The sequence below is a fragment of the Sceloporus occidentalis genome, unplaced genomic scaffold (assembly GCF_023333645.1).
Source record: "Sceloporus occidentalis isolate IW3139 unplaced genomic scaffold, rSceOcc1.0.p SCAF_161, whole genome shotgun sequence".
NCBI classification, from domain to species: Eukaryota; Metazoa; Chordata; class Lepidosauria; order Squamata; family Phrynosomatidae; genus Sceloporus; species Sceloporus occidentalis.
The window spans coordinates 1,290,016-1,316,809 of NW_028317141.1; the positions used below are offsets into that span (position 1 = coordinate 1,290,016).

The 26,794-nt window shown below is 51.0% G+C and overlaps 2 protein-coding genes and 1 pseudogene across 2 annotated transcripts; 2 read left to right on the forward strand and 1 right to left on the reverse strand.

Annotated features, from left to right (window-relative positions):
* LOC149279710 (enoyl-CoA hydratase, mitochondrial-like) overlaps positions 1-26,794 on the forward strand; it is a 324,415-nt pseudogene that overhangs the window by 134,914 nt on the left and 162,707 nt on the right.
* On the forward strand, positions 14,907-15,287 carry LOC149279720 (histone H2B 1.1-like). Its single transcript, XM_089500966.1, has one exon. It carries the CDS (start codon positions 14,907-14,909, stop codon positions 15,285-15,287), a length of 381 nt encoding a protein of 126 aa, XP_089357092.1.
* Positions 18,225-18,851, reverse strand: LOC149279721 (histone H1.01-like). The gene has a single exon (XM_089501029.1). It carries the CDS (start codon positions 18,849-18,851, stop codon positions 18,225-18,227), a length of 627 nt encoding a protein of 208 aa, XP_089357155.1.

Genomic DNA, 26,794 nt, shown 5'->3' on the forward strand with positions numbered 1-26,794 from the left:
TTGGTTTTGCCTGCCTATCTCCTCCTTGATTTATGGCTAACTACCTGCCCCTACTTTGCTGCCTTACTATTTATTCCTGCATGATCCCTCTCAGTCCACTGCCTGCCTATTCTTTACTGCATGCCCCCAGTCTGATGACTGCCTGTCCCTTGTCTGCTGTGTCCAGTCTTCTGCCGCATCCCTGTTCTGCCCTAGTAACCAACCAAATGCATGTTGCCCTCTAGCATGCTGCCCCCTGTCTATCAACCCCTTGGTCTATCACATCTACTTAGCTCACCCTAGTATGTTACCACCCTCCTATCCGGCCAGTCTGTTGCCCACTGCCGCTTCACCCCCCCCCCTGTGCACATCCCGTCATCTGCTGCTGCCTGTTCTCTCAAGTTCACTCTGATGCTTGCTTGTTCCCTCGCCTGCCTATTCCTTCCTTCATGTTTCCCTCAATCTGCTACTGCCTGCCTGCCCCCAGTCTGCTGCCTGCCTATTCTTTTCAACATATGACGCACCATCTGCTGCCTGCCTCACACAGTTTGCCGCATACATGTTCCCGCGCTCATTTTCCCCTTATTATTTTGCTATCTGACTGTTCCCCCTCCAGTATGTTGCTGCTTGCCTCTCCCTCCCGTTTGCTGTCTTCCTATTCCCACCTTCATTTTCCCCTCCTAGTCTGCTGCCTGCCGGTTGCAAAAAACTGCTGCATCTTACCACCTCCACCCAGTCTGTTGCTGCCTGGCTGTACCTTCCTTAGTCTAATACCACTTCCCCATACCTTTTCCATCTCAAGCTGCCTGCCTGGGTTTGCCTACCTCTATTCCCTCAGTTTTCAGCGTACAGTTTTAACCTTATTTTCCCCTCCAATACTTTTGCTTTATGACTGTGCCCCCCACCCAGCCAGCAGCCCTCCCCTCCACTGTGCTGTCTACTTTTCCCTCCCCATCTGCTGCTCGCGTAATTATTTCTTATTCCCCCTAGATGTCCCCCTCCATTTTGCTGCCTATTATTCAGTTAACTTCTGCCTGCCTACTTCCCCTCTTGCGCTATTGCTGACTGGCTACACATCCCATGATTGTTGCCTGCCTATTCCTCCCTGCACTCCCTTCCAATCTGCTGGCTGCCTACAATTTCCTAGTTGTTGCCTACCTATTCACTCAATTCCCCCTCTAGTAACCTACCACATACCTTTTGCCCTCTAGTTCGGTGTCCCCTTGGTCAATTGCCGCCTGCCTATCTCCCCCATTCTGCTGGGGCCTGTGTGTTCCCTCAGAGGCTGTTGCTTGCCTGTTCCTCACCCAATCTAATCCGGCCTCTCCCTCCACATACTGATGCCACCTACATGTTGGCTTACCCTCTGCTGCTATCTGCCTTTTCTTCTATCCAGTCTGATGATTGCCTATTACCTCTACCATTCTGCAGTCCACTGTTCAGACCTTTATTCTGCTGCCTCCAAGTTTCCCTGATAAGTTGGTGCCTGCCCTCAGTTTATTGGCTGCCTTTTCCCCTTCTAGTTTTCTGTCATCTGTCTCCCAATTCGCTACCTGCGTGTTACACCCAGTTTGCTTTCTCATGCCTATACTTCCCCGATCTACTGCCACTTGTCTGTTCTCCTTCCTAGTCTGCTGCTGCCCACCTGTTGCCCCTTAAGCCTACTTTCACCTGCTACCCCCTGTCTGTCACTCTAGCCTGCTACTACATGCTTCCTCCCCGCTCTCACCTTTGTGCTTCTAACGCTACCTGTTCTTTCCAATCTGCTGCTTGCCCATTTCCCTACAGTGTACTGCCAGTCGGTTACCTGCCAGTTATTCCAGCCTGCTGCCAATTATCCACACACTCTGCTGCCACCTGTCTGTTACTTCCCACAATCTTTTGCCACCTGCCTAAATAACCCATTGGCAGTTATCTACCTATTCACCTTCTGTCTGCTGTCTGGCTTTACCTTTTTCAGTCTAATGCCACTTCCCTCTACCCTTCCCAGTCTGATTACACCTGTCTGTTCCCCTTTCCCAGTATGCTACTGCCTGCCTAACACCCCCTGTATGTTGCTGCCTGGCTGTGTTCCTCCTCAGTCTAATGCCACTCTTCTCTAGCTCTCCCAGCCTGATGCCAACTGTCTGTTCTCTTCCTAGCCTGCTACAGAATGCCTAATCCCCCTCCAGACTGTTGCCTCCAGGCTGTACCTCTCTCGGTCAAGTGTCACTTTTTTGTACCCTTTCCAGTCTGATGCTGCCTGCTTGTTCCCCTTCACAATTGCAGTCTGCTCCCCTTCTACCCAGCTTCTGCTGCTACCTTCTGCCTCTCCTACATAGCAGTCTGCTGCTGCCCACTTTTTTCCACCCAGTTCTCTTACCCATTCTACTGTCGCCTGCCTGTTTAACCCCATTACTCTGAAACAGACTGCCTGTTTACTGACTTGTGTGTTGGCAGCCTCTTCCTTTGTGCCTGGTCCACCCCTATTTTGCTGCCTGCTTATTCCTGCCTGTTCACCTTCTAGTAGTGGGCAGCCTGTCTATTTCTCTTCTTAGTGCACTGCCACCTGCTTAACCCCACTCCTTGCAGTCAGTTGCTGCCTGCCTTTCTCCGTTTGTTCCTTTGTCTGCTTATACCTGCCAGATTCTGCCTCCTAGTCTGCTGACACCTGCCTGTCCCTGCCCCTCAGTCTGCTGCCACCTGCCTTCCCCTCATTATCTCTCAGAGTTTGTAAGTATATTTAGCCTTAACATTCACATTATTACCTCCCAAAGCAGCATGCGTGAGGCGGGTATTCTTTCCTTTTGTGGAAGCACCGATCTCCAAGAAGATCCAAGGAGATTAGGGAGCTAAACAAGTGGCTCAGAAGCTGGTGTAGGAAGGAGGGGTTTGGGTTCATGGAGAACTGGGCCGACTTCTCTGTCGGATACAGGCTCTACGGTAGGGACGGGCTGCACCTCAATGGGGAGGGTGCAGCTGTGCTCGGGGAGAAGATGGCCAGAAGGGTGGAGGAGTGTTTAAACTAGGTAAAGGGGGGGAGGGAAACTACAATATAGAAGGGGAAGATAGTGTAGATAGAAAGCTGGGGCTTATAAATGTACCTGGGGGTGGAGCGGAGGGAGGGGTTAGAATAGTCAATAGGGATAGGCTTCATAGGGAAAAAAACCATACACCTCTAAATTGTATGCTTACTAATGCCAGAAGTCTGACCAATAAAACTGACGAACTGGAGTTAATAATGTCTGAAGAAAACTATGACATGGTGGGTATAACAGAGACATGGTTGGATGATAGCTATGACTGGGCGGTTAACATACAGGGTTATAGTCTATTCAGGAAGGATCGAAAAAAACGAAAAGGGGGAGGAGTTTGCCTTTATGTAAAGTCCAGCCTAAAGGCCACACTGCGGGAGAATATATGTGAGGGAAATGATAATGTGGAGTCATTATGGGTAGAAATATATGGAAAGAAAAATAATAAAATACTGATCGGGGTTTGCTATAAGCCACCAAATATAATGGAAGCAGCAGAAGATCAATTATTAAAGCAAATAAACAAGGCAGCAAATCACAATGAGGTGGTTATTATGGGGGACTTTAACTATCCCGACATAAACTGGGACACAGAGACCTGTGAATCTCATAAAGGAAACCGGTTTCTGACTATAAGTAAGGATAATTATCTGTCCCAAATGGTACAGGACCCGACCAGAGGGGGCGCCCTACTGGACTTAATATTGACCAACAGACCTGACAGAGTAACTAATGTGCAGGTCAGGGGGCATCTAGGAAATAGTGATCACAATATGATACATTATAACTTGTCCTTCAATAAGGGAACTCTTAGAGGAGCCACAAGAACCATGAACTTTAGGAAGGCAAAGTTTGATCAACTAAGAGAAGCCCTTAACACTGTAAATTGGGAAAATGTCCTCAAAAACAAGAGTACAGACACTCAATGGGAGATTTTTAAGGATATCTTAAATTCTCAATGTGAAAGGTACATACCGTATGGGAATAAAAGAGTCAGGAATAAGAGAAAACCAATGTGGATAAATAAAAATGTAAAGGGGGTAATAAATGGCAAAAAAAGGCATTTAAGCTACTAAAACAGGAAGGCAGTGAGGAAGCACTAAAAAGCTATCGGGAAAAAAATAAAATATGTAAAAATCAGATAAAAGCAGCAAAAGTGGAGACAGAAAGACTCATTGCCAAAGAGAGTAAAACAAACCCCAAAATGTTCTTTAACTATATAAATAGTAAAAAGGTTAAAAATGAAAGCGTTGGCCCCTTAAAAAGTAATGAGGGAGAAGTTATAGACGGGGATCAGGAAAAAGCTAATCTATTAAATATATTCTTCTCTGCTGTATTCACAGAGGAAAATGAAATGCCAGGTAATATACAGCAGGATGAGATAACTGCCCCAGTACATGTCGCCTGTCTAACCCAGGAAGAAGTGCAGTGCCGCCTAAAAAAAATCAAAATAGACAAATCACCAGGTCCAGATGGCATTCACCCCCGCGTTCTAATTTCTATTTCTAATATTCAAGGACTCTATAGTGACAGGGTCTGTTCCCCAGGACTGGCGCATAGCAAATGTTGTGCCAATATTCAAAAAGGGGACAAAAAGTGACCCGGGGAATTATAGGCCTGTTAGTTTAACTTCTGTTGTGTGTAAACTGTTTGAGGGTTTCCTAAGAGATGCTATTTTGGAGTATCTCAATGAAAATAAGTGTATGACTCCATATCAGCATGGGTTTACAAGGGATTGGTCCTGTCAAACTAACCTGATCAGCTTTTATGAGGAGGTGAGCTCAAGACTGGATCGGGGTGAATCGCTGGATGTCGTATATCTTGATTTTTCCAAAGCATTTGATACGGTGCCACATAAAAGGCTGGTACATAAAATGAGAATGCTTGGGCTGGGGGAGAATGTGTGTATGTGGGTAAGTAACTGGCTCAGTGATAGGAAACAGAGGGTGGTTATTAATGGTACATACTCTGAGTGGGTTACTGTTGCTAGTGGGGTACCACAGGGGTCAGTTTTGGGTCCTATTCTTTTTAATATATTTATTAATGACCTTGTAGAGGGATTGTATAGTAAAGTATCAATCTTTGCAGACGATACTAAGCTCTGTAACGTGGTTAACACAATAGAGGACAGTGCACGATTACAAATGGATCTACATAGGTTGGAGGCTTGGGCTGGGATGTGGCAGATGAGGTTCAACACAGATAAATGTAAGGTTATGCACATAGGGAAGAAAAATCCAGGCTGGGAATATGTATTAAATGGGAAAACACTGGGGATGACTGACATGGAAAAGGACTTAGGAGTTTTAGTTAACAGTAAATTTACCTGTAGCGACCAGTGTCAGGCAGCTGCTGCTAAGGCAAATAAAATCATGGGGTGCATCAAAAGGGGCATAGATGCCCACGACAAGGAAATAATTCTACCACTGTACAAGTCACTAGTCAGACCACACATGGAATACTGTGTACAGTACTGGGCACCAGTGTACAAGAAAGATATAGTGGAGCTGGAGAGGGTTCAACCAGAGTAATAAGGGGAATGGGAGGACTACAGTACCCAGAAAGATTATCAGAATTAGGGTTATTTAGTTTGGAAAAAAGACGGCTTAGGGGGGATTTAATAACTATGTATAAATATATAAGGGGACAGTACAGAGATCACTCCCAGGACTGTATCTATAACAAGGGGACATCCTCTACGGCTGGAGGAAAGAAGGTTTCTACACCAGCACAGACGGGGGTTCTTTACAGTAAGAGCGGTGAGATTATGGAACTCTCTGCCAGAGGAAGTGGTAATGGCAAACTCAATAAAAGAGTTCAAAAGGAGCCTGGACGTGTTTCTTGATGTTGACCCTGGGCCGGACAACGGCAAGAGACACCACCGTCACCACAGAGGCAACATACTCCACCACCACCCTATGTTGACCCTGGGCCGGAGGGCATCAACAGACACCACCGTCACATCAGGGGCAACATACTCCACCCCCACCTGATGTTGACCCTGGGCCGGACAACGGCAAGAGACACCACCGTCGCCTCAGGGGCAAATACTACACCCCCACCGGATGTTGACCCTGTGCCAGAGGGTGTCAGCAGACACCACCGTCGCCCCTGGGACAACATACTCCACCACCACCTGATGTTGACCCTGGGCCTGAGAGTGCCAACAGACAACATACTCCAACCCCACCTGATGTTGATCCTGTTCCGGAGGGTGTCATCAGACACCCCCGTCGCCTCACGGGCAAAATACTCCACCACCACCTGATGTTGGGGACAGACACCACCTTCACCCCAGGGACAACATACCCCACCACCACTTGATGTTGGCCCTGGGATGAAGGGCGCAAAGAGACACCACCGTCGCCTCAGAGACAACATACTCCACCACCACCTGATGTTGACACTGGGCCGGAGGGCATCAACAGGACGAGACATTGTAGAGGACGGATATGCAGAAGCGCCCATGCCATGGCAGGCCTTGTAGAAACCATCAGTCCAAGAAGTCGCATGATAAGCCATAGACTGGAAAGACGTCTGGAAAGAATCAAGCTGGTAAGGCTGATAATGTTCTGAATTTTGTTCTCCGGCAGAAAAATCTTCTGGAATTATTGTCCTGAAGGGAGAAGTCGCTCTTGGCGGAGAGGGAGAACCTGAGGTCCCTGGTCGGTCCGTCACACCGACACTAGCGGAGCAGGGCTCACGAGCTGGTCCAGTGACCCTAGCTTCACGGCACCGCAGCCCGCTGAGGCCTAGCTGAGTACAGTGCCGTAATTGTCCTGAAAAGGACAATTAGTGATCCAGCGGGTCCCTGAAGCATTAGACGAAACTAACGTTCCATGGAAGTAACAGACTTTTTTGGGGAAACACACAGGCTTATATACAGGTTAGGTGATAAAAAGGTCATAAATCAGGCACACATCTTCCCTCCCTGCCCAGACGGTCCGGCACCACGCTTAGGCAACCGAGCCTCGCAATATCCGTAGGGACCCCGAGCGGCAGCAAATCGAAGTTTCCCCGGGACAGCCGGCATTTGTACGATAGCCGCACCGCCTGATCGCCACCAGTGACAAGGGATCCCCAGTCTCTGCGGGGGTGTCTGGGCTACGAGAGCCGAAGTCCATGGGTAGGGCAGGAGATACATGGATGAGGTAGGACGGTAAGGGACAGCCGGCGTGGGTCCGATAGCCGCGCCGGGGCAGTTATGGTTAATGAGGGTCTTCAGGGTTAATTTAGGGGCAGTAATGGTTAATGGGGTGTTTAGGGTTAATTTAATGCTGAGGACTGAGGGTTAATTTAATAAAGTTAATTAAAGGTGCAGTTAGAGGTAAAACAATCTAAAGGTGGGCAATCTAAGGGGAATCTAAATCCTGGGGGCAGTGAAAATTATTAATGTATTTATTTATAAAAGTGTGGTGTCAGTGATATTCTCTGAATGGTTCGAATCTCTGAACGATTCTCTGCCTTCAGTGACATCGCTAGAGTAGGCAGGCAGGCAGGAGGGTTCATTGACCCTAATGAAAGGGGCAGGGACAATCGTTAGTTTGACTGCAGGGAGGGACTGGGGAAACACTAACTCCTATGAGTCACACTGAGTGACCCGAAGATTCGGATCATGAATCGGATCATTTCAATGAATGACTCGAAATGATCCGATTCACTTTACTGATCTGAACTTCGCATCACTACTTTGGGGTATATGAAGGGTTAATCCCTTCTTAGCAATTAAGCTTTCAGAGGCAAGGGAGATGTCTACAATGGAGCTACTCACGGGTCTCTCTCACAGTGATTATCAAATTCATTAATACGCTCCCCAGACCATTTGCCAGCTACACGATCATCACAGCTGAGGGATTCCCCGGCTTCTGCCACTTTAATCTGCGGTAAACCACAATTTCCTATGCAATGCTGCCACCGTGTGGTCGCACTTGCCCACCCACCTTTCTTGAGAACCATATTTATCCATTTAAGTGCTGGCAGCTTTGCCTCGAATTTTATAGCAAGACAGGAGGCTTCGTATTTTGCATTAACCTTCTTTACTGTTAACCTCCAGCAGCAAAACAGTTAACAGAAACAATAAAAACAACCAATAAGAACACAGTAACAAGTCTATAAAAGTCTGCACATCTTGGCACTCCTCCTCTTTCTTTGCTGCTTAACCTCCAGGTGAGAACATTCCAGTATCTTCTATTTACATTACTTAGTTGTTTTTTTCTTATCGCCACTACCCTTATCCTTATTATTATTGTTTTTTATATTTCCATTACCTGCGCTTGTGTTTCTCGCGTTTGTTCCTCCTCCCTGCCCTGGTGCGTCGGCCTTTTGTTGGCCACGTGCCCCAGGGCTCCTTTACTCCCGGGCGGATCTCTGCCCGTGGGTTATTTATCTGCCTGCCGCGAGGTGGTTCTTCCCCTCGCGAGCGGTGTGCTGCCGCGTTTCAACTGCGCGGCGGCCCGCCATTTTCGGCTGCGTTCGTCCTCTTACCTGTGGCGGTTCGACTCCTTCCGTTGCGGCGGGCTCGCCCCCTGTGGCGGCTGGTCGTCCTTTCCGCGGCGGTTTTATTTTACCGCGCTCTGTCCCGCCTCTTGGCGCCGCAGTCCTCGCGGCTCTTTCGCCCCGCGGCCGGTCTCCGTCGCCGTGCCAGGGGAGCTCGGGCCGCGTTGCGGCCCATCTCGTCTCCATTCCGCGGCCTTCATTCTTGCCGTGGGACGTCCTATTTTTCTTTGAACGGCGGCCTCGTTCATCGCGGGGCCTCTGTTCCCGGTGTCCCGCGGCGTGGTGGCGGCTCTGGTGTTTTCCGGCGGCCTTCACCACGCTGCGCATCCTTTATTCATTATTTCTTTTGTATTTGGGCCTTGTCGGCCGCATTGTGTGCAAATTTTCTTTTCCTACAGGTGTAGCTTCACACCACAGATTTCTTTTAAAGTCGTTTTTCTTTTATTGTGGCCCAATACTCCCACGTTGGATTTTAACCCTTCAGTATTTCTGGGTGAACCCCCTGCTGCCTAGGGCCTCCTCATTGCCCTCTATTTGCCATAGGGTAACCCCCTTTCGGCCTTACGGTGACCCCACCGCTTATATCAAGGGTAAACCCCTGCGGTTATCATTTGTGGTGAACCCCACTCTGCCACCACGTTACGGACTGTATTCAGCCTCTCCCAGGGGTGACCCCCTGTTCAGCGCTTACTGCCATATTGGGTGAACCCCAGTTTACTGCCGACATCCGAACTCGGATTTTACTCACTCCTGTTATTTTTTGTGTTCCCATAGACACATTTGGAGTGCAATGGCTGACGAATCTCAAACTCAAATTCCTGCTGCTGTCCAAGCCTGGCTTCGCTCCGCCCTGGCTGCGTCTTTCCCTACTGCGTTGGAGGAACGCCATTCTGCTCGCCCTTCCTCGCCTCCCGCTTCCCCTGTTGAGGTGGAGGATTCTGACACTGGCGGCCTTGCATCCCCTGCGGCTACGGCAGTTTCTCACAAGCGCACTTGGGACGAATTGCCCTCCACATCTGGGAAGGGAAAAGCTCCGCTGAAGAAACCCCGCAGTTCAACCTTTCCTATGGTTTCCCCTACTGAAGACCTCACCGACTATGAGGTTCTAGATGAATATTGTGCTGGCTCCTCCGGTCCGGCCTCCCCATTGCGGAACCAGGACTTCGCTCCAGATCCTCCGAAGGTCTCTTTCAACCCGTCTCACGCTCCGGATCAACCTTTTGAGGTCACGGATGATCTGGGTACCCCGCTGTTCGACCCCAGGGCTCTGCGCCATCCTCGTTCCTCGGAATGGACACCATCTGCCCACATTGCAGAGTTCCTGAGGTTCTGGATTCGTCGCCCCCTGGATAAAGAGGTGCGCCAGAGGCTCCGCTCGGAATGTCCTAGACCCACGGTCCGGGACAAAGTTCTCAATACGCCCGAGTTTGATCAGACCTTTGTGACTTTTCTAACCAAGAATGGCAAAGACCCTCGTAAGGGCATTGAACTGGGCTTGCGCTCGGCACAGGATAAGCTCCTCGACGTAGCGGGCCCCTTGACCCAGGTGTTCCAAATGGCCGACGAGGCCATCTCTGACGGCTCTCCCCTGGATCCCCATCTGGTCCGTGACTGGACCCAGAGAGCTTTATGTTTGCTGGGCAACGCCAACTGTGCGATATCGTCTGAACGACGTAAGGCAGCCCTATTTAAATTGGATGCCAAGTTGGCCGAATTAGGTCCCAAGGAACTGGGCGCTGACGCCAAGGGTCTACTCTTCGGTGAGAAGTTCATCAAGGACCTCAGTCAGCACGTCAATCTGTTCACCTCGCTCAACAAGGCCCAGAGTAACATGAGACGTGTCTTTCGCACGGGAACTCGTTTTTCCCCCAGTGCTGGTCGGCAGAGGGGTCGTGCCGCCAGCAGAACGGCCTCGCTGGCCTCTAGACCCCGCTTTCCAGACGCCTCCACCACCTACCGTTCCCAGTTTCGAGTCCCATTCTGAGGTGGATACCGAGGCAGAGGCTACACGTCCACCAGAGGAAGATCAGCCTCAGGTAAGACTGATTCATATATTTCCTCATATTCCTGTCGGGGGTCGGCTCGCCCATTTTTTCCATGCTTGGTCTCGCCTTACGTCAGATCCCTGGGTCCTTCAAACTGTAGTGGGTTTTCGGCTGGAGTTCCTTTCCACTCCTTGTCAGAGTTCTCCACCTCCACTCCCCAGGTTGTCTCTCGATGCGGCCTCCTTGGTCCACGCCGAGCTCTCTTCCCTTCTAGGGAAGGGTGCCATAGAACGGGCGCTCTCCCCTCCGTGTTTCGTCAGCAATATCTTCCTGGTGCGCAAGAAATCGGGGGAGTTCCGCCCCGTCATCAACCTTCGGTCTCTCAACAGACATGTGATGTATCGTCACTTCAAGATGGAGGGTATTCATCTCCTCCGCGACCTGCTAAGGGAGAACGACTGGTTCTCCCGCCTCGACCTCAAGGATGCCTACCTTTCTGTCCCTATCCATCTCGACGATCGGAGATTTCTTCAATTTCGCTGGCAAGGCCTCCTCTGGCAATTCACCTGCCTTCCGTTCGGACTCAGCTCCGCCCCATGGTGCTTCACCAAACTCCTGAAGCCCGTCATGGAGTTCCTTCGAGCGCGCGGGATTCGCTCCATAATTTACTTGGACGACATCCTTCTCATGGCCCAGGACGTCGAGTCCCTTCGTCGCGATACCTACCTTGCGGTTCATCTGCTTCAGGACTTGGGCTTCGTTATCAACGAGGCCAAGTCGGTCTTGGTTCCGACGCAGTCTATCCAGTTCCTCGGTTTTTCTCTCGACTCGGTGGCGGCGGTCCTCAGGCTCCCTCGCGACAAGGTCCTGGTCATAAAGAAGGAGATTCGCAGGCTCCTTCGTGGCGGCCTGGTTTCTCTTCGAAATCTCGCCAGAGTCATTGGCTTGCTCTCGGCTTCCATTCAGGCCATCTTTCCGGGCCCGCTCCACTACAGGGCCCTCCAGCGACTGAAGACGCGGCATCTTCGCGAGTCGGCCTCCTACGACGCGATGATCTCCTTGTCAGACGATGCTCGGCTGGAGCTCCACTGGTGGTTGGTCCACATGGATGCGTGGAACAGTCGTGCCATTTTCGGGTCAAGCCCGGATTTCGTCCTGGACTCGGACGCAAGCCTCTCTGGTTGGGGGGCCGTTTGCGGCGACGTGGCTACCGGGGGTCCGTGGACTTCGGAGGAACGCGACCTTCATATCAACTGTTTGGAGCTCATCGCGGGCTCGTTCGCGGTTCGCAGTTTCCTGAAGGGGGTTACTCACTGTTCCCTAGTGTTGCGCATGGACAACGTCTCCGCCGTCCGCTACATCAACAGGCTGGGGGGCTCGAGATCCAGGCTCCTCACAGAGCTCACCAAGCAGCTCTATCAGTTCTGCCTGGACAACCACTTGTCCATCCGCGCGGAGTACCTGCCGGGCAAGGAGAACCTCGTGGCCGACTGGTTCTCCCGGCATTGGAGGGACGTGAGCGATTGGCATCTCCTTCCAAGCGTGTTCCACTCTCTCCACCTTTGTCGCGGTCCCCTCCATCTGGATCTGTTCGCGTCCAGAGCGAATTGTCAGACAGACGCGTTCTTCAGTTGGCTCCCGGATCCGCTATCCTTGGCGGTAGATGCCTTCCTGCAGTCGTGGCCGCTCCAGGGAGCGTATGCCTTTCCCCCGTTCAACATGATCCTCCGGACTCTCCACTCCGTCAGGCGTCAGGGTGTCTCAATCCTTTTGATAGCACCCCTGTGGAGGACACAGCCGTGGTTCCCGTTGCTTCTGAAACTGTCGTGTGCGGATCCCCTGATCCTTCCCTCGTCTTGGGATCTGCTTCGGGATCCGGAGGGGAACCCTCACCCTCTCATCCTCGAGGATCGGTTGACTCTCGTGGCCTGGTCGGTTTCCGGGGATCCTGGCATGTGCCGGGCTTATCGGAGTCGGCTCGAGATCTGCTCTGGGGATCCTGGGCTCCGGGTACCAGACGGTCCTACCTCCAGGCTTGGCATGCCTGGGGTAGCTGGTGTTTGGCTCGACACCTTGATCCCCTTACAGCTCCTGTGACGGCGGTTCTTAATTTTTTGGCCCATCTTTTTTCCCTGGGTCGGTCTTACCGCACCATTAACTTGTTTCGTTCGGCCATCTCGGCAGCTCACGTTCCGGTTCAGGGCTTGGGTGTCGGTAAGGATCCAGCGGTCTGCCGTCTTCTCAGAGGTGTTCGTCTTTCTAGGCCCCCTAGGCCTCGTTATGAGTCCTTTTGGGATGTCTCCCGGGTGCTTTGTTTTTTGGAGAGTTGGCCGGACAACGACGGTTTGTCCTTTCGCCAGCTTTCCGCCAAGACTGCTCTGTTGTTGTGCCTCGTCTCTTTCCGTCGGGTGTCTGACGTTCGGGCTTTTGATGTATCCTCGTTTGTTTTTTCTCCTGACGGGGTATCGGTCTCCGTTTTTCGTAGAACTAAATCCAGTTCTACTTCTGTCTCTTACCCTTATTTTCCTGACCGGCCGCGCCTTTGCGTGGCTCGCTGTGTTCAGGCTTATTTGGCCCGTTCGGCCCCGTTTCGGTCTTCCTCTTCTGGTCCGTTTTTCATCTCCTACGTGCGTCCTTTTCGGCCTGTCTCTGTTCCCACTCTCTCCAGGTGGATCCGGTGGATTCTCGTTTTGGCCGGTATTGATAGTTCCTTTGGGGCTCATTCGGTCCGCGGTGCCGCTGCCTCCGCGGCTTTCTCCGCGGGCTGTTCCCTTTCCGACCTTTTGTCAGCGGCGGATTGGTCACGGGAATCTACTTTTCGGACTTTTTATTTTCGGGCCCCGGCTCACGCCGCTTTGGCGTTGGTTTCGGGGCGTTAAAATTGCAAAATACGAAGCCTCCTGTCTTGCTATAAAATTAGGGATTAATCTAGCCTTGGTGCAGTATTAATCTAAATTTTATTAAAGACAGGAGGCGAGTATTTTCCCGCCCTGCCCTCCCCTGCTGTCTTGGGGTTTTGTTGGGGGGTTGTTGTCGGGCTGTTGTTAGTATATTGTCTCATTACCGTGCCTGGTGTTTTTTCTGTCATGTTTGGCTTATGGTTGCATGGTACTTTCACGATTCTTTGTTTTTCCAGGTCGTCCTCCGGTTGTCTGAGGTTTTTGACGCTGCTGTGGTTCTTCTCAGCGTGGTTTTGTGTTCCTGAGTTCTTCCGGGCTGTTCCTGACTGTCGGTTCAGCTTCTGCGCAAAGAAAGAGGAGGAGTGCCAAGATGTGCAGACTTTTATAGACTTGTTACTGTGTTCTTATTGGTTGTTTTTATTGTTTCTGTTAACTGTTTTGCTGCTGGAGGTTAACAGTAAAGAAGGTTAATGCAAAATACTCGCCTCCTGTCTTTAATAAAATTTAGATTAATACTGCACCAAGGCTAGATTAATCCCTAATTTTAACCCAGAAACGGCCGGGGGGTGAGGGGTGGGGCGGTAGGGTGTATGATGTAGCCTGTATGAATGGTGTTTAACCACCGTTAAGCTCACCAACTAAACATCGGGCTGGAAAACTGCAGTGGAAAGCAGTTGCCTTTAAAGAAGTTTGCAGTATGTTTATAGCAAGACAGATATAGCTTGTTCCAGAGATTATGGGTGGCTCTGAAAAGAGCCTTTGGTGATGTTTGCTAATTGCCCTGCGGTTACCGATTACTGCACTCACTTGCTCTTGGCAGGTTTGTGGCTCTCTGTCTTCTTGGGCAAGAGCACCGCCTGGATGTTGGGTAGAACACCTCCCTGAGCAATGGTGACCCCGCCGAGCAGCTTATTGAGCTCCTCGTCGTTACGAACGGCGAGCTGCAGGTGGCGAGGAATGATACGGGTCTTTTTGTTGTCGCGTGCAGCGTTACCAGCCAACTCCAGTATCTCAGCAGTCAGATACTCCAACACCGCTGCCAGATACACGGGTGCGCCGGCGCCTACTCTCTCGGCATAATTACCCTTGCGAAGAAGCCTATGCACACGGCCGACAGGGAACTGCAGACCAGCACGGGAAGAACGTGTCTTTGCCTTAGCGCGAACCTTTCCACCTTGTTTTCCTCTGCCAGACATGCTTTCGCTCGACAACCGACCACACGAACAAGTGATTAAGAAGTATGTTACAAAGAAACACCGCTCATTTACCCCCCCCCCGTGACGCTATTTGTCACTGATTGGTTCCTTTCCAAAACAGCCAATCGGGTGGAAATAGTCTGAGACACCAATCGGTGTAGGCACTGCGTTTCATGGGCGGCCGCATCTTCTCACGTGACAACCTCATCGAATCGGACGCGAGACAGCAGAACGGCCTTATTTGCATGCGGTGCCTATAAAGGGAAGGGCCCGGCGCAGTAATTTCAGTGTTAATCATGTTCTCTTGAATTGCGTGCGAAAACGAAAGCAGACGCGATGCCTGATCCAGCGAAATCTGCGCCTGCTCCGAAGAAAGGCTCTAAGAAAGCTGTTACGAAGACCCAGAAAAAAGATGGGAAGAAGCGCAAGAAGAGCAGAAAGGAAAGCTACGCGATTTATGTCTACAAGGTACTGAAGCAGGTGCATCCCGACACTGGCATTTCCTCCAAGGCCATGGGCATCATGAACTCGTTTGTCAATGACATCTTTGAGCGCATTGCCGGGGAAGCTTCACGCCTAGCCCATTACAACAAGCGCTCCACCATCACTTCTCGGGAGATTCAGACTGCTGTACGCCTCCTTCTTCCTGGAGAGCTGGCCAAGCACGCTGTGTCAGAGGGCACCAAGGCTGTTACCAAGTACACCAGCGCCAAGTAAAGTTCTCGTTCTCTCACTTTTTTAAACAAAGGCTCTTTTGAGAGCCACCCACATCGTCCATCTCAGAGCTATGTAACTGATCTAGCGCTTTTGTCGGGGACATGCTAGCTCTGGGAAGAGCATTGAAATGTGCTTCTCACTCCTCCAGGTTAGCTGGGGTATCCAGACTGTGTCACGAATCACGTTCTCCAAAAACACTTTGAGCACACCGCGAGTCTCCTCATAGATCAGCCCAGAGATACGCTTTACGCCTCCTCTGTGACGGCACCGACCTGTACTCTGACTGGGTATTCCAGCTAATTGCTGATTTCTCCTGCTGGGATGCCGGAGATTAACCCCTTCACCGCCAGACAGAACCAGCGTTGCAGAGAGAAGGGGCTGCTTTATCACTGTGGCTAGCCGAAGATGAGCTACATCGTGGGTCTGTTGTCCTGAAAAGGACAATGCGTGATCCTGGCAGAGGACACAGCTCTTCAGGAACCTCGGTGGCGCTGTAGTATACGGGCTTTCCCCAATAATACATAACTCGGTAGTGTCGTGGGCAGGACATGTGGCACACGGACAGGATAACACATAAGGGGACGACAAAGGCATAATAAAATTCACCCACATACCGGGACATACAGAATACAGATAACTACCACAGACGGCACCTATTAAACCTGGGCCGTCCCGGCCCCCATTCAAGCGAGCCCCGCGCAAGCCTTTGGAGTACACCAGCTGCCGATCCCAGCACATGTTCTGCAAACGGGCCCAACTCCCAGCATTCCGATCCTGCCAGTAGCTCAATCTATAGCCAGACCCAGCCACTGTTCAGCTGGTTATTTCAAGGTGTGCATAGAAAAGCACGGGCAGACACGGGGACAACATGATCATAGCCTAAGAGAGGGTGTGGGTGGCTCTGAAAAGAGCCGTTGGGTGTTTCAGGGTCACGAGTCAACAAGCTTAACCTCCGAAACCGTACAGAGTACGGCCTTGGCGTTTCAAGGCATACACCACGTCCATAGCGGTAACGGTTTTCCTCTTGGCATGCTCAGTATAAGTGACTGCGTCACGAATCACGTTCTCCAAAAACACTTTGAGCACACCGCGAGTCTCCTCATAGATCAGCCCAGAGATACGCTTTACGCCTCCTCTGCGAGCCAAATGGCGGATAGCAGGCTTGGTGATACCCTGGATGTTATCCCGAAGCACCTTCCTGTGCCTCTTTGCGCCACCTTTCCCGAGTCCCTTACCTCCTTTGCCACGGCCAGACATGATCACGCCTACTTCACGAGTTCCACAGCACAACACTCGCTGACGGCCAGCCCGCTTTCTTTTATAGGTACTCGACGGACCTGATAGGGAACCGCACCATGATGCCTCAAGGGGGCGTTGCTATTTGAATATATGCTTCACGTTGGTTGGCTGGAGAAGCTCCCAAGCGTGCCTCAGACACCGATTGGCTATTTAGGAATATCAAAGGAAACCGGATATGAACAATTCAAACCAACCTCCTTTGCGCCACTCCCTACACCAAGCCCGCATCTGCTTTCAAAGATGCCTAGCCTTTATTAATCAAACCTCTCTACTGCATCAAGTACCTTAAGCTTCTGCCTCCCTCACCTCCACGTGATCGCTTTCGACGATCCCTCATTTACCACTAGGTGGCAGCATATCGCTGTAAATAAACGCCAAACGGCGGCCAAGATAAAGGCGGGCTTTTAGCTGTCGCCGTATCGCTGTTAACGGTCAGCCAGTACACAGTTTCACTAGGTAGGAGGCTGAACAAAAGAGAGGAGAAGAAATAAATAAAAAAAGAACCGCAGCTAACGAATACATGACCGATTCGAGCATTTAATTTAAATAAATTAAAAAAAGATAACGCTCCACACCGAAGTCTCTTGATCAAAGGCTGGCTTTTTCAAACCATCGTCCTAGCCTATGAAAAAGAGGGGCGTGATTACGCGTATCCAATCACATTTACCGCTACCCTATAAAGGGGTTGAGTTGGCCACAGAATCGTTACAGTTACGTTGTATTTGTCGGTGAATCGTATCCGCACGCGTCAGTATGGCTCGCACCAAGCAGACAGCCCGTAAGTCCACCGGAGGAAAGGCTCCCCGGAAGCAGCTGGCGACCAAAGCTGCGAGGAAAAGCGCTCCGGCTACCGGGGGCGTGAAGAAGCCACATCGCTACCGCCCGGGCACCGTAGCTCTAAGAGAAATCCGTCGTTACCAGAAGTCTACGGAGTTGCTTATCCGAAAACTGCCTTTCCAGCGGCTGGTCCGTGAGATTGCTCAAGACTTCAAAACCGATCTACGTTTCCAGAGTTCTGCTGTCATGGCTCTCCAGGAAGCCAGCGAGGCTTACCTGGTGGGGCTTTTCGAAGACACCAATTTGTGCGCTATTCACGCTAAGCGGGTTACTATCATGCCAAAAGACATTCAGCTGGCTCGCAGGATCAGAGGTGAACGTGCCTAAGTAAACGCTGTGTGGGCGAACGCGATCTCCCCACAGCCCCCACAAAGGCTCTTTTAAGAGCCACCACATTGTCACTCAAACGAGCTTGTTTCCCTTCGCATGCACGAAATTAACCCTGTTGTTCGCGCCCAAGCTTGAAACATCTCACACAATTATCCCACTACCGAACGAGCCGTTGAGCGGCCGAGTCCCCGGCTGGACATAACGAGTAACGGCAAAGCACAATCTTTAAGCCCGCCCCTTATCTCTATTCTGTTACGGACAGGGCTCCGAGCGAGAGCGCTGGCCGAATATGTCAATCTACGCACAAGTATGGGGCTAGGCTTTCAGCGGGAGGCCCACATAGCCGCGGCCGGGTGATTATCTGCTTTTTTCCTTTTTCGGAGGATATGATGGTTCTGAAAAGAACCTTTTGTGAAGAAATAAGTGGGAAAGCACACACCAGAGGCGCTCCAAAACCCATGCCCCCCCTCCTCATTTTTTCGAGGCTGCCTTTTTAGCCTTGGGCTTTGCGGGGCTTTTGACCGCCTTGGGCTTTGCGGGGCTTTTGACTGCCTTGGGCTTTGTGACCTTCTTAGCTGGGCTCTTGCCAGCTTTCTTCGCCTTAATCTTTGGCTTCTTGGGACTCTTGGCAGCGGCCGACGGTTTCTTGATCTTTTTCGGGCTTTTCTTCACTCCTGCAGGGGCTTTCTTGGGAGACTTCTTAGGGGTTACTTTTTTAGGCTTTACGGGAGTTTCCTTCTTCTTTGATGTCTTCTCTCTGCTCTCCGGCTGCTTCTTGTTCAGCTTGAAAGAGCCAGAGGCACCGCTTCCTTTCAGCTGGATCAGGGTCTCTTTAGACACCAGACCCTTGAGAGCGAGCTTCAGGCGGCTGTTATTCTTTTCTACGTCGTAGCCGCCAGCAGCGAGTGCTTTTTTAAGAGCTGCGAGAGACACTCCGCTGCGCTCCTTGGACGCAGAGACTGCTTTCACAATAAGCTCGGAGACACTGGGACCGGACTTCACAGAACGGCTTTTTGCAGCTGCCGGTTTCTTCGGCTGTTTCTTCTTGGTAGAGGTTTCTGCCGGCGGAGGCGCCGGGGAAGGAGCTGTCTCGGCCATCTCAATGCCTGGATCCCGCCACGAAAGAGTTGCAATCGCACGTAAACACGGGGTTAAACCGCCAGAAGTTTGGCTTTTATAGACGAGCTGCCGCACATTCATTGGTTCATGAGCGGTAGCCTGCGAGTCTATGATTGGACGCCGTTTCTGAAACCTCCCCATGCTGCCGGGGCATCGCTGGATTTGCATTCAGGGGAAGAGGGGGGGGGTGGAAAGGAAAATATACTTACCGTTTGCGCGTAAACGTCTCATCACACTTCTAATTCAAAGCAGTTGAATTTCCTACACCAAGCAGCCCCCACCCCCCCCGGAAAAAATAAAAAACTGCCAGGGAACAGCACCCAAGAGGTGTGAAATAATAAATAAATAAAATAATGAATACAGATAATTAATAAAATAAATTATTTCATTTCACCTATTAAATATTAATTTACCCTTAAACTTAATCTATAAATTTATATAACCCAATCATTAATTATTATTAATTATTATATTAAGAATAGCCTAATATTTATACATTAAAGAATAACATTACAAATGATGAATATTTTTAACTAATAATAATCAATTAAATAATTTAAAATAAATTGTATTTCTACTGTTAGTGTCTGGCTGCCTGCCGGTCTTAGGACTCGTAGTTGACAGGAGTTTACTTAGGGGTTATTTATTATTAACATATTATATTATTTATTTATTATTCAAAATAATAAAAGTAATTATTAAGATTAGGTTTTGTCTTATCAGGACGTTTCATGTGCGAGAGTGTGTTTGTGTGTATTAGCGCGTGAGCATACGTCAGTGAGGAAAGGGTTATGCGTGAGAATGTGTTTGTGTGCATGCACCACTGCGTATTAATGATGTATATACTATTTCTTTAACGTGAGTGCGTGTGTATAGAACTAGAAAGGGACAATAACAGGAAAGATCCTTGTGAATTGTTTGTTTGTGTGTGTGTGTGTGAACTCTGTAAAACACAGCTTTACATCTATGATCATATAGACTGACCTCTGTATAGTAACACACAGCCTGACTTCTATACAAAACCCCCTGACCTCTGTATAGTAACACACAGACTGACTTATGACTATACGTTAATATTGGGGGCCCAGAGCAGCAGACTAGCGTGTCCCCCTCCCCCTGCCCTGTAATCAGCCCTTCGAAGCCTGTATTTTTGTGACAGGGGGAGCCGGCACCAGACTTACTGAAGAGGGCGGGGCTTCCTCTTCAGCAGCCGGCACCAATACGGAGACAGGGGAGGGACTATCTAGCCGTCTACTACCTCTCTCATTCTCCTAGCCCCTCCCCCGAGTGTCTGTTTGGATCAACCCCTTCCTTTCTTGTGTCTTCTGGAGATCCCAGATCTGCTCAAGGCAAGAAAAAGTTGGAGGAGGGAGAGAGCGGATGGACGTGAAATTACATTTTTAATATATTTTTTAAATAACATTTTAAATGGATTCCTGCCTTGAATAGGGAGCCGAGTCCCGCTCCTTAGGTATTTAGTTTCTTGTTGTTCTTGTTGAGTACTTTGATGGTTTTGGCAGCAGTCCCGGTGTCCTTGTTGCGGTTTGGCAGCAGTCCCGGTGTTCTTGTTGCGGTTTGGCAGCAGTCCCGGTGTATTGATTGGTTGCGGTTTGGCAGCTGTCCAGGCGTTCATTGACTTGGTTTTGTGATAAATGAATGCCGGCGAGGAGAGGGTGCCGAACGTTCCTTTAATTGTCACGTAACAGGAGGGGACGCTTCTCCGTGCGGATTGAGAAAGCTCACACAGCTCCCTGACTGCGACTCGGATGATTGACTGCCACGCGGGGGCCACTCTCCCACAGCTTCCTGACGGCCACTCGGCCCCCCCCCTCCAGAAGGCCACTCGGGGGCCCCCCTCCAGAAGGCCACTCGGGGGCCCCCACCCACAGCTTCCAGACTGCCATTTGGGGGCCCATATCCCAATGATTCCAGGGGGCCACCCGGGGGCCCCCTCCAAACGGCCAATGGGGGAACCCCCTCAAATTGCTTCCGGACTGCCACTCGGGGCCCCCCTCCCAAGGATTCCAGACTGCCACTTGGGGGCCCCCCTCCCACAGCTTCCGGACTGCCACTTGGGGGCCCCTTCTCACCGCTTCCTGGCCTCATAATGTGTATTTATACCAGCAATGTATTATATATATAAATAAAGTTAGTTCCATTTATATGTGATGGCTCAGAGTAGTAGTATTGTTCGATAAATAAATTACACTGACATACTATATACGGTGCTGCAGAGTATGTTAATGTATTCTGTTACAGTATTATATAATTGTGGCATATTTGTTACATTGTGCATTCTATTTGATAATGTCATATATATATATATTCATTGTCGCTTCCCAATGTTATTTCTTTGATTTACTGTAAAAGTTATGCCATAGTTAGTAAAGGCAGACAGATGCCCAGACTCTTCTTTAATTCTCTGATCAGGCCCCAGTTACCCCTGCATTCCTGTGAAAATATGTTGTCGTTCCATGTCAGTAATGTCACAGAGCTGGCTAGTACGACCGACTACCTCCGCTGACTTGTGCTCCCTTAGCCTTGGCAACACTCCCTTCCCAGATTCCCCAGTCACTAGCAGTGTAGGGTATATAAAAATGAAGAACACTTTATTTTTTACACACATAGCTAGATATAGCCAGCAAAGCGAACATTAACATAAACAGTCAGGTATTGGATTACAACGGCTACAGAACCGGCCCCCTTAATCTGGGTAATTTGGACTCCCAGGGGCAATAGGGCCATTAAAGTGATTAACAATACAATGGGGTCTCCACGTCCACTATATATTATTGGCCAAAGAAAAGAATGGTTTGGCCGGTGTCAGACAATTCTTGCGTGAAAAGAGTTAAAATGCTAGCGTGTTAAATGTCCATGGGTTTTCTAGTGTTTTTTTTTTAAATGTATGATTTGATGGGTAAATTGAATTGGCCGGGTTCAACAATGTCCCAAATAACACGGGGGGGCAGTGACCACACGTCACATTTCCAATTTGAAAAATGCACACCTCTCAAATGTGGCCTTTTAACCCCCCAGACGAGGACAACAGTCCCACTCGCCAGGGCAGGGAGGCAGGGTCCATAATCTGTGGGTAGCAGGCCTGCGTTCGGTCCTCTCCAGGGGCCCCAGTGATGGACCCTTCCGTCACACACTCCATCACACTGTTGAGGTGTAAATATACTAAGTATGCATATGCAAGTATGCAAGAGTTCAGACTTTGGAAATTGAGAAACAATTTCTTTTTAGTGCCTGGATTAACTAGCAAATCCGGCAACACTGAAATCTGGTACAGAAAAAGATAGTAAATATTTTAGTTATCCCACCGCTGCCACCACATATGTCACGGTCAGGACTACTTGCCAAGCTGTGACGGTGTGGAGGGTGTGGGCATGAACAGAGCCGGCCTTAGGTGTTCCGGCGCCCTGTGCAAACTACTCCTCTGGCGCCCCCCCTCTGCCCCTTCAAACTACCCCCCTCTGCCCCTTAAAACTACCCCCCCGTCCCTTCAAACTACCCCCAACTCTGCCCCTTCAAACTACCCCCCCTGTGCCTTCAAACTACCCCCCTCTGCCCCTTCAAACTACCCCCCCTCTGCCCGTTCAAAAACTACCCCTTCAAACTACCCCCCCTGCCCCTTCCTTCAAACTATCCCCCCCGCTCTCCCTACTTCTCCTTATCCTAACTTACCTTGAGGAGTCCTGTCGGCATTTCATAGTGAGCGCCGGAATAGTCCGGCGCTCAACATGAGATGCCGGCACCGCAACGGAGTCACGGAGAGTAAGGGGCGTCGAGTGGTTGCTGAGAACTTCACGAGCAACCGCTCGGCGCCCCTGCCCGGGACATAAATGAAAACATTGTTGGTTTTTTTAACTTTATTTAACATCCTCCATGTTAAATAAAGTAAAAAAAAACTTAATTTAACATGGAGGATGTTAAATAAAAAACAACAACAAAAAAAACCAACTATGTTTTCATTTAGGTGCAGAGGGGGCGGCAGCGGACCCCGCGGCGGCATCGGAGGAGGACCCCGCGGCGGCGTAGGAGGACTCCGCGGCGCCCCCTGGAGTGTGGCGCCCTGTGCGGTCGCACAGGTCGCACACCCCAAAGGCCGGCCCTGGGGAGGAAGTGGTTAATAGCACCAGTCCTCTGTATTTACTATCTTCACCACTTAACAAGGCATCAGTTATACCAAATGTGACGGGACCGACCTGTACCCCGACTGGGTACTCCCGCCAAACGTTGCTTCCTCCTGACGGGACACCAACAAGTAACCCCTTCAGCACCGGGCATAACCAGCGTTGTAGATAGAAGGGGGGCTTCGCTGCACCGGAGCTCCCTTGGCACTGTGGCTAGCCGAAGCTTAGCTACACAGTGTGGTTATTGTCCTGAAAAGGACAATACAGGATCATATCAGCCCACCCCAAGCATCAGGCAACACTCATGTTGAGGTGAAAACAGGAACTCTCTTTATTTGGGAACACAGGGGTATTTAAACAGTACAAGGGATTGAGTTACGTCCAATAGACACACAAGGGAATTGCGTCCAATAGACACAAGGGAATTGCGTCCAATAAACACAAGGGAATTACATCCTGCCCTCCTTTGCATATGACTGAGTATTAGCACTCAGCCCAGTAGGGGGTCTCTACTGTAGTCTGTGTAAGGAGGGAGGGGGCAGGACATGTGGCACCTGGACAGGGTAGCAAACAAGGGGAACAAAAGCACACACCATAATAACAACATATACTGGGAAATGCAGGTATCACAAACAAGAACTATCACAGACGGCACCGATTAACCCGGGGCCGTCACATCTCCCCCCCGACCCATAGTCCGGCAGACCCGGCTAGACCCTTAACGGGTCGGCTTGGGGCTGTCCGGGAGAGATAGCTGGGCATTAGGTCGTCTCTGCTCCCAGTCTTTGGAGTGTGGCTGTCCGGGGAAGTTAAGTGGGCACGAGATCGGTTTGCCGTGAGAGTCCATCAGCGTTCCCGTTTTGTTTGCCTGGACGATACTGAACCGTGAAGTTGTAGGGTTGTAGGGCTAGGCTCCATCGCAGCAGGCGTCCATTGTCCCCGGAGACACGGTTCAGCCAAATGAGGGGATTGTGGTCGGTAAGCACTGTAAAGGATTGTCCGTACAGGTAGGGTTGGAGTTTCTTTAGAGCCCACACCAGCGCTAGGCACTCTTTTTCCACGGCGGCGTACCCGACTTCCCTGGGTAGCAGCTTTCGGCTGATGTAGGCTACGGGGTGCTCACTGCCGTCAGTTCCTACTTGGCTTAGAACTGCTCCCAGCCCGAATGTGGAGGCATCTGTGTGGACAGAAAAACGCTTGGACGGGTCCGGCGCGGCTAGTACTGGGGCGGAGGTCAAGGCACTCTTTAACTGCTGGAAGGCGGCTTCGCACTCTGGAGACCACAGGACCTGTCGGGGTAACTTTTTTTTGGTTAGGTCCGTCAGGGGTTTGGCAATGGCGCTGTAGTTGGGGACGAACCGTCGGTAGTAACCCGCTGTACCCAAAAAGGCTAAGACCTGTGTCTTGGTTGTAGGGGTGGGCCAGTTAGCCACTGCCTCTATCTTCGCAGGTTCAGGTCGTTGTCGCCCGCTGCCCACCCGGTGGCCTAGATAAGATACCTCGGAAACCCCTATCGTACACTTGTCTGGTTTCAAGGTGAGACCCGCAGACCTGATGCGATCTAATACAACTCCCAGGTGAACGAGGTGTTCGTCCCAGTTGTCGCTATATATCGCGATGTCATCCAGGTATGCACACGCAAAGTCCTGGAGGCCATCGAGTAGCCGGTCAATCATCCGTTGGAAAGTCGCCGGGGCGTTCTTCATCCCAAACGGCATAACCTTAAACTGGTATAAACCGAAAGGGGTGATGAAGGCCGACTTCGGAATGGCTTCTGGGGCCAGGGGGATCTGCCAGTAACCCTTACACAGGTCTAGGGTAGTGAGAAAATTTCCCCTAGCAATGCGGTCCAAGAGTTCGTCTACTCGGGGCATGGGGTAAGCGTCGGTTGTAGTCCGGTCGTTTAACTTACGGTAGTCCACGCAGAAGCGGGTCGTGCCGTCCCGCTTCGGCACTAGCACTACCGGGGAAGCCCAAGGGCTGCTGGAGGGCTCAATAACTCCTAGATCTAACATTTCTCGTATTTCGGACCGCATACCTTCACGTACAGTCTCGGGTACCCGGTAAGCTGCTTGCCGCATGGGAGGCTGCCCCGGGGTCTCCACCTGGTGCACTGCTACAGTAGTGTACCCAGGGGCAGTGGAGAACATTTGATGGCGCTTAGACAGTACATGCCGGGCCTGTTCCCGCTGGGTCGCCCCTAATTGATCCGCAATTCGGATAGCCTCTATGCCCGCTTGCCCTGTGCCCCGTTGGGGTAACTCTGGTAGCGGAAGATCCTCTGAATCCTCTGCGGCAGGGGCACAGATAGCGGCCACCTCGTCCGGCCGTTCCTGGTAAGCCTTAAGCATGTTTACATGGAAGGCTCGTTGAATCCTCCTATCGGAGCATTTGGTTACTAGGTAGGTAGTGTCACACAGTTGTTTCACTACCTGGTAGGGACCCTGCCAGGCAGCTTGTAATTTATCGGACTTAGCCGGCTTGAGGACAAGAACTTTTTGCCCAACTTGCAGAGTGCGGTCTCGGGCGGTGCGATCGTACCACCGTTTTTGCCGCCCCTGCGCGGCTTGAAGGTTCTCCCGAACCATTCCGGCGAGTGCCTTCAGCCGCTCCCGGAACTTTAAGACATACTGTATAACCGGGGTGCCCTCGGTGGTTACTCCCCCCCTCCCAATGGCTCCGGATCAACTCTAAAGGGCCCCGTACCTGCCTCCCGTACACCAACTCGAAAGGAGAATACCCGGTGGACTCTTGGGGCACCTCCCGGTACGCGAACAGGAGGTGTGGTAGGTACTTTTCCCAGTCCCGGTGAGAGGTAGCGAACGTCCGAAGCAGTTGCTTCAGTGTTCCATTGAACCTCTCGCATAACCCGTTCGTCTGGGGGTGGTAAGGGGCGCTATACACAGGCTTAATCCCGCACAACCTCCACAGCTGCTGGGTAATCTCCGCGGTAAATTGGGTCCCCTGGTCGGAAATTATCTCCTGTGGAAAGCCTACCCTGGCAAAGACCCGAAGTAGGGCATCGGCTACAGTCTCCGCATGTATATTGGACAGGGGGACGGCCTCGGGATACCGGGTAGCATAATCTACCACGGTCAGTATGTACCTTTTCCCCGAAGGGCTAGGCCGGGGTAGGGGCCCTACTATATCCACCGCTATCCGGCTGAAGGGTTCATCTATGATGGGTAGCAGGCGTAATGTGGCTTTCATCTGGCCACGCCCCTTCCCTATTCGCTGGCAGGTGTCGCAGGTGCTACAGTACTGCTGGATATCCTTGGACAGGCCTGGCCAGAAAAAGGACCGGGTGACTCGGTGATGGGTCCGTCGCCTCCCCAAATGGCCTGCCAGGGGAATGTCGTGTCCAATACGCATGATCTCTTGCCGATACTTTTGCGGCACGATCAGCTGGCGTTTGGGCACACGGGTCTCTCCCTGCCCATCCGTAAGTCGGTATAATAGTCCCTGGCTCCATTCAATTCTGTCTTCCTTGACCCCACCCGGATCCGCCCCTGCCCGGTCCCTATAGCCCTGTAAGGTCGGGTCATGTAAGGTCTCCTGGGCAAAGTCAGCGGGGGAGGCCCAGGGCAAAGCAGGGGCCGTCGGGGAATAGTCGGGAGGGATGTCAGGGTTAACAGTACTCACCCGGGTCTCGTCCTCGAGGGCGTGGTTCGCCTTCCGTGCCTGCTGGCGAGTGATGGCTCCACACTGCTCGGCGGTGTCATCCGGGTGAAACGCGGTAGTTAGGTGACCCAGATCGTTGCCCAGTAGAACTTCCGCGGGTAGGTT